The sequence below is a fragment of the Oncorhynchus keta genome, unplaced genomic scaffold, assembly GCF_023373465.1.
Source record: "Oncorhynchus keta strain PuntledgeMale-10-30-2019 unplaced genomic scaffold, Oket_V2 Un_contig_2075_pilon_pilon, whole genome shotgun sequence".
In the NCBI taxonomy this organism is placed as follows: Eukaryota; Metazoa; Chordata; class Actinopteri; order Salmoniformes; family Salmonidae; genus Oncorhynchus; species Oncorhynchus keta.
In genome coordinates this window covers 40,001-50,000 of record NW_026282171.1, presented here as the reverse complement: position 1 = coordinate 50,000, position 10,000 = coordinate 40,001, and the positions used below count along the sequence as shown (strand labels likewise).

The following is a 10,000-nucleotide window of genomic DNA, read 5'->3' as shown; positions in this document are numbered from 1 at the left end:
CTACATTAGACCAGAGCCCTATTCCCTATGTAGTGCACTACATTAGACCAGAGCCCTATTCCCTATGTAGTGCACTACATTAGACCAGAGCCCTATTCCCTATGTAGTGCACTACATTAGACCAGAGCCCTATTCCTATATAGTGCACTACATTAGACCAGAGCCCTATTCCCTATATAGTGCACTACATTAGACCAGAGCCCTATTCCCTATATAGTGCACTACATTAGACCAGAGCCCTATTCCCTATGTAGTGCACTACATTAGACCAGAGCCCTATTCCCTATATAGTGCACTACATTAGACCAGAGCCCTATTCCCTATATAGTGCACTACATTAGACCAGAGCCCTATTCCCTATGTAGTGCACTACATTAGACCAGAGCCCTATTCCCTATGTAGTGCACTACATTAGACCAGAGCCCTATTCCCTATATAGTGCACTACATTAGACCAGAGCCCTATTCCCGATATAGTGCACTACATTAGACCAGAGCCCTATTACCGCTATAGTGCACTACATTAGACCAGAGCCCTATTCCCTATATAGTGTACTACATTAGACCAGAGCCCTATTACCGATATAGTGCACTACATTAGACCAGAGCCCTATTACCGCTATAGTGCACTACATTAGACCAGAGCCCTATTACCTCTATAGTGCACTACATTAGACCAGAGCCCTATTACCGCTATAGTGCACTACATTAGACCAGAGCCCTATTACCGCTATAGTGCACTACATTAGACCAGAGCCCTATTCCCTATATAGTGCACTACATTAGACCAGAGCCCTATTCCCTATATAGTGCACTACATTAGACCAGAGCCCTATTACCGCTATAGTGCACTACATTAGACCAGAGCCCTATTACCGCTATAGTGCACTACATTAGACCAGAGCCCTATTACCGCTATAGTGCACTACATTAGACCAGAGCCCTATTCCCTATGTAGTGCACTACATTAGACCAGAGCCCTATTCCCTATATAGTGCACTACATTAGACCAGAGCCCTATTCCCTATGTAGTGCACTACTATAGACCAGAGCCCTATTCCCTATGTAGTGCACTACTTTGGGCTCTGGTCATAAAGTAGAACAACATATTCAAGTTCTGTGTCTCTTTCTTTTCTCCACAACCCCAGACTGTTTCCATCTTCACTCAGAATGTATTTTCCTCAAATATATTGACACACCAACTGTCCCAGATACAGGTTCTCTCTCTCTCTCTCTCTCTCTCTCTCTCTCTCTCTCTCTCTCTCTCTCTCTCTCTCTCTCTCTCTCTCTCTCTCTCTCTCTCTCTCTCTCTCTCTCTCTCTATATATATATATATATATATATATATATATATATCCATCAGTCCTCCTCCTCTCTCTAGAGATATAGTCCATCAGCCCTCCTTCTCCTCCTCCTCTCTCTAGAGATATAGTCCATCAGCCCTCCTTCTCCTCCTCCTCTCTCTCTAGAGATATAGTCCATCAGTCCTCCTTCTCCTCCTCTCTCTATAGAGATATAGTCCATCAGTCCTCCTTCTCCTCCTCTCTCTATAGAGATATAGTCCACCAGTCCTCCTTCTCCTCCTCCTCTCTCTCTAGAGATATAGTCCATCAGCCCTCCTCCTCCTCTCTCTAGAGATATAGTCCATCAGCCCTCCTCCTCCTCTCTCTAGAGATATAGTCCATCAGCCCTCCTTCTCCTCCTCCTCTCTCTCTAGAGATATAGTCCATCAGCCCTCCTTCTCCTCCTCCTCTCTCTCTAGAGATATAGTCCATCAGTCCTCCTTCTCCTCCTCTCTATAGAGATATAGTCCATCAGCCCTCCTTCTCCTCCTCTCTCTATAGAGATAAAGTCCATCAGTCCTCCTTCTCCTCCTCTCTCTATAGAGATATAGTCCATCAGTCCTCCTTCTCCTCCTCTCTCTCTAAAGATATAGTCCATCAGTCCTCCTTCTCCTCCTCTCTCTCTAAAGATATAGTCCATCAGCCCTCCTTCTCCTCCTCCTCTCTCTCTAGAGATATAGTCCATCAGCCCTCCTTCTCCTCCTCCTCTCTCTCCAGAGATAAAGTCCACCAGTCCTCCTTCTCCTCCTCTCTCTAGAGAGAGATCAGTCAGTCTCTCTCCTTCCCTCCTCCCCTCCTCTCCTCCTCTATCCTTGGCTCTGTATAGAGATCATTCAGTCTCTCTCCTTCCCTCCTCCCCTCCTCTCCTCCTCTATCCTTGGCTCTGTATAGAGATCAGTCAGTCTCTCTCCTTCCCTCCTCCCCTCCTCTCCTCCTCTATCCTTGGCTCTGTATAGAGATCAGTCAGTCTCTCTCCTTCCCTCCTCCCCTCCTCTCCTCCTCTATCCTTGGCTCTGTATAGAGATCAGTCAGTCTCTCTCCTTTCCCTCCTCCCCTCCTCTCCTCCTCTATCCTTGGCTCTGTATAGAGATCAGTCAGTCTCTCTCCTTCCCTCCTCCCCTCCTCTCCTCCTCTATCCTTGGCTCTGTATAGAGATCAGTCAGTCTCTCCTTTCCCTCCTCCCCTCCTCTCCTCCTCTATCCTTGGCTCTGTATAGAGATCAGTCAGTCTCTCTCCTTCCCTCCTCCCCTCCTCTCCTCCTCTATCCTTGGCTCTGTATAGAGATCAGTCAGTCTCTCTCCTTCCCTCCTCCCCTCCTCTCCTCCTCTATCCTTGGCTCTGTATAGAGATCAGTCAGTCTCTCTCCTTTCCCTCCTCCCCTCCTCTCCTCCTCTATCCTTGGCTCTGTATAGAGATCAGTCAGTCTCTCTCCTTTCCCTCCTCCCCTCCTCTCCTCCTCTATCCTTGGCTCTGTATAGAGATCAGTCAGTCTCTCTCCTTTCCCTCCTCCCCCTCTCCTCCTCTATCCTTGGCTCTGTATAGAGATCAGTCAGTCTCTCCCCTTCCCTCCTCCCTCCTCCTCCTATCCTTGGCTCTGTATAGAGATCAGTCAGTCTCCCTCCTCCTCCCTCCTCTCCTCCTATCCTTGGCTCTGTATAGAGATCAGTCAGTCTCTCCCCTCCTCTCCTCCTCTATCCTTGGCTCTGTATAGAGATCAGTCAGTCTCTCCCCTCCTCTCCTCCTCTATCCTTGGCTCTGTATAGAGATCAGTCAGTCTCCCTCCTCCCCTCCTCTCCTCCTCTATCCTTGGCTCTGTATAGAGATCAGTCAGTCTCTCTCCTTCCCTCCTCCCCTCCTCTCCTCCTCTATCCTTGGCTCTGTATAGAGATCAGTCAGTCTCTCTCCTCCCCTCCTCTCCTCCTCTATCCTTGGCTCTGTATAGAGATCAGTCAGTCTCTCCCCTCCTCTCCTCCTCTATCCTTGGCTCTGTATAGAGATCAGTCAGTCTCTCTCCTTCCCTCCTCCCCTCCTCCTCCTCTATCCTTGGCTCTGTATAGAGATCAGTCAGTCTCTCCTCCTCCTCCCCTCCTCCTCCTCTATCCTTGGCTCTGTATAGAGATCAGTCAGTCTCTCCCCTCCTCTCCTCCTCTATCCTTGGCTCTGTATAGAGATCAGTCAGTCTCCCTCCTCCCCTCCTCTCCTCCTCTATCCTTGGCTCTGTATAGAGATCAGTCAGTCTCTCCCCTCCTCTCCTCCTCTATCCTTGGCTCTGTATAGAGATCAGTCAGTCTCTCTCCTCCCCTCCTCTCCTCCTCTATCCTTGGCTCTGTATAGAGATCAGTCAGTCTCTCTCCTTTCCCTCCTCCCCTCCTCTCCTCCTCTATCCTTGGCTCTGTATAGAGATCAGTCAGTCTCTCTCCTTCCCTCCTCCTCCTCTCCTCCTCTATCCTTGGCTCTGTATAGAGATCAGTCAGTCTCTCTCCTTTCCCCCCCCTCCTCTCCTCCTCTATCCTTGGCTCTGTATAGAGATCAGTCAGTCTCTCTCCTCCCCTCCTCTCCTCCTCTATCCTTGGCTCTGTATAGAGATCAGTCAGTCTCTCTCCTCCCCTCCTCTCCTCCTCTATCCTTGGCTCTGTATAGAGATCAGTCAGTCTCTCCCCTCCTCTCCTCCTCTATCCTTGGCTCTGTATAGAGATCAGTCTCTCTCCTCCCCTCCTCTCCTCCTCTATCCTTGGCTCTGTATAGAGATCAGTCAGTCTCTCTCCTTTCCCTCCTCCCCTCCTCTCCTCCTCTATCCTTGGCTCTGTATAGAGATCAGTCTCTCTCCTCCCCTCCTCTCCTCCTCTATCCTTGGCTCTGTATAGAGATCAGTCAGTCTCTCTCCTTTCCCTCCTCCCCTCCTCTCCTCCTCTATCCTTGGCTCTGTATAGAGATCAGTCAGTCTCTCTCCTCCCCTCCCCTCCTCTCCTCCTCTATCCTTGGCTCTGTATAGAGATCAGTCAGTCTCTCTCCTTTCCCTCCTCCCCTCCTCTCCTCCTCTATCCTTGGCTCTGTATAGAGATCAGTCTCTCTCCTCCCCTCCTCTCCTCCTCTATCCTTGGCTCTGTATAGAGATCAGTCAGTCTCTCTCCTTTCCCTCCTCCCCTCCTCTCCTCCTCTATCCTTGGCTCTGTATAACATGAAACAGGGTCACGTTATAGATGACCTGATGTCCATTGTTCCATGTGTAGAGGGCCCTCTCTCTGGGGTTGTAGTCCATCATGGAGATGTGAGAGTACTGGTTGTGGAAGGGGATGTCTGTGTACTCATAGCTGGAGGAGTTGGTGTGGTAAGCAAAGTGGACCTTCGCTCCGGCCAGATGAGAGTTGGTGACGTACAGGGTACCACAGATCATGAAGGTCTCCCTGCACTGCGTTTAGGAAACCCTGTGTCCCAACTCTGGAGAATGTCGAGAGAACGAGGATCCAACCGACTGACCTGGAGAGAGGGAGGGAGGGAGGGAGGGGGGAGAGGGAGGGAGGGAGGGAGGGAGGGAGGGGAAGGGAGGAAGGGGGAGGGAGGGAACGACAGGGGGAGGGAGGGAGGGAGGGAGGGAGGGAGGGAGGGAAGGACGGGGTGAGGGAGGGAGGGGGGAGGGAGGGAGGGAATGACGGGGTGAGGGAGGGAGGGAAGGACGGGGTGAGGGAGGGAGGGAGGGGAGGGAGGGAGGGTCGGAGGAAGGAAGGAAGGAAGGAAGGAAGGAAGGAAGGGAGGGAGGGAAACGACGACGGGGGGAGGGAGGGAGGGGGAGGGAGGGAGGGAGGGAGGGAGGGAGGGAGGGAGGGAGGGAGGGAGGGAGGAAGGAAGGAAGGAAGGAAGGAAGGAAGGGAGGGAGGGAGGGAGGGAGGGATGGAGGGAACGAGGGGGTGATGGGGGAGAGAGGAAGGGAGGGAGGGAACGAGGGGGTGAGGGAGGGAGGGAGATAAAGGAGAGAGAGATGTGACCTTCGACACACACACATCCTCCCTACCAGTATGTTAGAGATGTAGACTACCTACCAGTATGATAGAGATGTAGACTACCTACCAGTATGTTAGAGATGTAGACTACCTACCAGTATGTTAGAGATGTAGACTACCTACCAGTATGTTAGAGATGTAGACTACCTACCAGTATGTTAGAGATGTAGACTACCTACCAGTATGTTAGAGATGTAGACTACCTACCAGTATGTTAGAGATGTAGACTACCTTCCAGTATGTTAGAGGTGTAGACTACCTACCAGTATGTTAGAGGTGTAGTCTCCCTACCAGTATGTTAGAGATGTAGACTACCTACCAGTATGTTAGAGGTGTAGACTACCTACCAGTATGTTAGAGGTGTAGACAACCTACTAGTATGTTAGAGATGTAGACTAGCTACCAGTATATTAGAGATGTAGACTACCTACCAGTATGTTAGAAGTGTAGACTACCTCACAGTATGTTAGAGGTGTAGACTACCTATCAGTATGTTAGAGATGTAGACTACCTACCAGTATGATAGAGGTGTAGACTACCTACCAGTATGTTAGAGATGTAGACTACCTTCCAGTATGTTAGAGGTGTAGTCTCCCTACCAGTATGTTAGAGATGTAGACTACCTACCAGTATGTTAGAGATGTAGACTACCTACCAGTATGTTAGAGGTGTAGACTACCTACCAGTATGTTAGAGATGTAGACTACCTACCAGTATGTTAGAGATGTAGACTACCTTCCAGTATGTTAGAGGTGTAGACTACCTACCAGTATGTTAGAGGTGTAGTCTCCCTACCAGTATGTTAGAGATGCAGACTACCTACCAGTATGTTAGAGGTGTAGACTACCTACCAGTATGTTAGAGGTGTAGACTACCTATCAGTATGTTAGAGATGTAGACTACCTACCAGTATGTTAGAGGTGTAGACTACCTACCAGTATGTTAGAGATGTAGACTACCTTCCAGTATGTTAGAGATGTAGACTACCTACCAGTATGTTAGAGGTGTAGACTACCTACCAGTATGTTAGAGATGTAGACTACCTTCCAGTATGTTAGAGGTGTAGACTACCTACCAGTATGTTAGAGGTTTAGTCTCCCTACCAGTATGTTAGAGATGTAGACTACCTACCAGTATGTTAGAGGTGTAGACTACCTACCAGTATGTTAGAGGTGTAGACAACCTACTAGTATGTTAGAGATGTAGACTAGCTACCAGTATATTAGAGATGTAGACTACCTACCAGTATGTTAGAAGTGTAGACTACCTCACAGTATGTTAGAGGTGTAGACTACCTATCAGTATATTAGAGATGTAGACTACCTACCAGTATGTTAGAAGTGTAGACTACCACACAGTATGTTAGAGGTGTAGACTACCTATCAGTATGTTAGAGATGTAGACTACCTACCAGTATGATAGAGGTGTAGACTACCTACCAGTATGTTAGAGATGTAGACTACCTTCCAGTATGTTAGAGGTGTAGTCTCCCTACCAGTATGATAGAGATGTAGACTACCTACCAGTATGTTAGAAGTGTAGACTACCTCACAGTATGTTAGAGGTGTAGACTACCTATCAGTATGTTAGAGATGTAGACTACCTACCAGTATGTTAGAGATGTAGACTACCTACCAGTATGTTAGAGGTGTAGACTACCTACCAGTATGTTAGAGGTGTAGACTACCTACCAGTATGTTCCCAGCGTTAGGTATGGAGGTGTAGACTGCCCAGAAGCCGGTCTCATCAGCCATCAGGTCTATGTCAGAAGACCCCCCCCAGCTGTAGGGGAAGGTGTTGTTGTAACCAGCTCCACTCAGACTCCTCTGGAGCACCACGTTACGGGATCGGAAGTGGTACTGCACCTACAGGGGGTCAGAGAGAGGACAGGGGGTCAGAGAGAGGACAGGGGGTCAGAGAGAGGACAGGGGGATAGAGAGAGGACATGGAGTCAGAGAGAGGACATGGAGTCAGAGAGAGGACAGGGGGACAGAGAGAGGACAGGGGGACAGGGAGAGAGGACAGGGGGTCAGAGAGAGGGCAGGGGGACAGAGAGAGAGGACATGGAGACAGAGAGAGGACAGAGGGTCAGAGAAAGGACAGGAGGACAGAGAGAGGACATGGAGACAGAGAGAGGACAGGGGATCAGAGAGAGGACAGGGGGACAGAGAGAGAGGACATGGAGACAGAGAGAGGACAGGGTGTCAGAGAGAAGACAGGGGATCAGAGAGAGGACAGGGGGTCAGAGAGAGGACAGGGGGTCAGAGAGAGAGGACATGGAGACAGAGAGAGGACAGGGGATCAGAGAGAGGACAGGGGGACAGAGAGAGGACATGGAGACAGAGAGAGGACAGGGGGTCAGAGAGAGGACAGGGGGACAGAGAGAGGACATGGAGACAGAGAGAGGACAGGGGTCAGAGAGAGGACAGGAGACAGAGAGCAGACAGGGGGTCAGAGAGAGGACAGGGGGACAGAGAGAGAGACATGGAGACAGAGAGAGGACAGGGGATCAGAGAGAGGACAGGGGGTCAGAGAGAGGACAGGGGGTCAGAGAGAGAGGACGGGGAGACAGAGAGAGGAGAGGGGGTCAGAGAGAGGACAGGGGTCAGAGAGAGGACAGGGGGTCAGAGAGAGGACAGGGGGTCAGAGAGAGGACAGGGGGTCAGAGAGTGAGGACAGGGGGACAGAGACAGGACAGGGGGACAGGGGGAGGACAGGGGGACAGAGAGAGAGGACAGGGGGATGGAGAGAGGACAGGGGGTCAGAGAGAGGACAGGGGGTCAGAGAGAGAGGACATGGAGACAGAGAGAGGACAGGGGATCAGAGAGAGGACAGGGGGACAGAGAGAGGACATGGAGACAGAGAGAGGACAGGGGGTCAGAGAGAGGACAGGGGGACAGAGAGAGGACATGGAGACAGAGAGAGGACAGGGGGTCAGAGAGAGGACAGGGAGACAGAGAGCAGACAGGGGGTCAGAGAGAGGACAGGGGGACAGAGAGAGAGGACATGGAGACAGAGAGAGGACAGGGGATCAGAGAGAGGACAGGGGGTCAGAGAGAGGACAGGGGGTCAGAGAGAGAGGACGGGGAGACAGAGAGAGGAGAGGGGGTCAGAGAGAGGACAGGGGGTCAGAGAGAGGACAGGGGGTCAGAGAGAGGACAGGGGGTCAGAGAGAGGACAGGGGGTCAGAGAGTGAGGACAGGGGGACAGAGAGAGGACAGGGGGACAGAGGGAGGACAGGGGGACAGAGAGAGAGGACAGGGGGATGGAGAGAGGACAGGGGGACAGAGAGAGGACATGGAGACAGAGAGAGGACAGGGGGACGGAGAGAGGATATGGAGACAGAGAGAGGACAGGGGGACAGAGAGAGAGGACAGGGGGATGGAGAGAGGACAGGGGGACGGAGAGAGGACAGGGGGTCAGAGAGAGGACAGGGGGACAGAGAGAGGACAGGGGGACAGAGAGAGGACAGGGGTCAGAGAGAGGACATGGAGACAGAGAGAGGACAGGGGGCAGAGAGAGGACATGGGAATGGAGAGAGGACAGGGGGTCAGAGAGAGGACAGGGGGTCAGAGAGAGGACAGGGGGTCAGAGAGTGAGGACAGGGGACAGAGAGAGGACAGGGGGACAGACGGAGGACAGGGGGACAGAGAGAGAGGACAGGGGATGGAGAGAGGACAGGGGACAGAGAGAGGACATGGAGACGGAGAGAGGATATGGAGACAGAGAGAGGACAGGGACACAGAGAGAGAGGACAGGGGGATGGAGAGAGGACAGGGGGACGGAGAGAGGACAGGGGGTCAGAGAGAGGACAGGGGGACAGAGAGAGGACAGGGGGATAGAGAGAGAGGACAGGGGGATGGAGAGAGGACAGGGGGTCAGAGAGAGGACATGGAGACAGAGAGAGGACAGGGGGACAGAGAGAGGACAGGGGGGCAGAGAGAGGACATGGGAATGGAGAGAGGACAGGGGGTCAGAGAGAGGACAGGGGGTCAGAGAGAGAGGACAGGGGGACGGAGAGAGGACAGGGGGACAGAGAGAGAGGACAGGGGGATGGAGAGAGGAAATGGGGACAGAGAGTGAGGACAAGAGGACAGAGAGAGGGGAGAGGGGGACTCAGAGAGAGGGGAGCCAGGGGGACTCAGAGAGAGGGGAGGCAGGGGGACTCAGAGAGAGGGGAGGCAGGGGGACACAGAGAGAGGGGAGGCAGGGGGACACAGAGAGAGGGGAGGAAGGGGGACACAGAGAGAGTGGAGGCAGGGGGACACAGAGAGAGGGGAGGCAGGGGGACACAGAGAGAGGGGAGGCAGGGGGACACAGAGAGAGCGGAGGCAGGGGGACACAGAGAGAGGGGAGGAAGGGGGACACAGAGAGAGGGGAGGCAGGGGGACACAGAGAGAGGGGAGGCAGGGGGACACAGAGAGGGGGAAACAGGGAAAACCGTGGGACACAGAGAGATTGGAAACAAGGACCACAGAAAGAGGGGATACCGGGAGACACAGAGAGAGGGGAAACAAGGACCACAGAGACAGGGGAAACAGGGGGACATACACACTGACCCCTGTTCTGTGTCCCTGTCTCCCCTGTCTCCTCGACTCCTGTCACCCCTAAAGCTCTGTCCCCCTGTCCTACACCTAACGCCGGTCTGTGTGTGTGTGTG

At 52.3% G+C, this 10,000-nt stretch overlaps 1 protein-coding gene and 1 long non-coding RNA gene across 51 annotated transcripts in view; both read right to left on the bottom strand.

The window, feature by feature from the left end:
- The window catches only part of LOC127920819 (uncharacterized), a 3,265-nt gene extending 1,996 nt beyond the window's left edge, over nt 1–1,269 (bottom strand). For 19 of the 50 annotated variants that reach the window (XR_008107561.1, XR_008107567.1, XR_008107570.1 and 16 more), the window contains exons 1-2: nt 654–1,269; nt 1–62 (exon numbers count right to left, since the gene is read on the bottom strand). The exon at nt 1–62 is cut by the window's left edge. This is a non-coding gene — a long non-coding RNA (uncharacterized LOC127920819). Of the gene's footprint in view, nt 100–579 lie in introns of all 50 variants that reach the window. The other 31 variants (XR_008107558.1, XR_008107564.1, XR_008107571.1 and 28 more) reach the window with 20 other exon arrangements.
- A 2,888-nt stretch (nt 1,270–4,157) lies between these two features.
- Nucleotides 4,158–10,000, bottom strand: part of LOC127920823 (noelin-2-like) — a 13,455-nt gene continuing 7,612 nt past the window's right edge. Inside the window, 3 exon segments of the mRNA XM_052504869.1 lie at nt 4,158–4,744; nt 4,747–4,819; nt 7,032–7,205. Of these exon segments, the coding sequence (XP_052360829.1) occupies nt 4,500–4,744; nt 4,747–4,819; nt 7,032–7,205 (492 nt within the window). The 3' untranslated portion in view covers nt 4,158–4,499.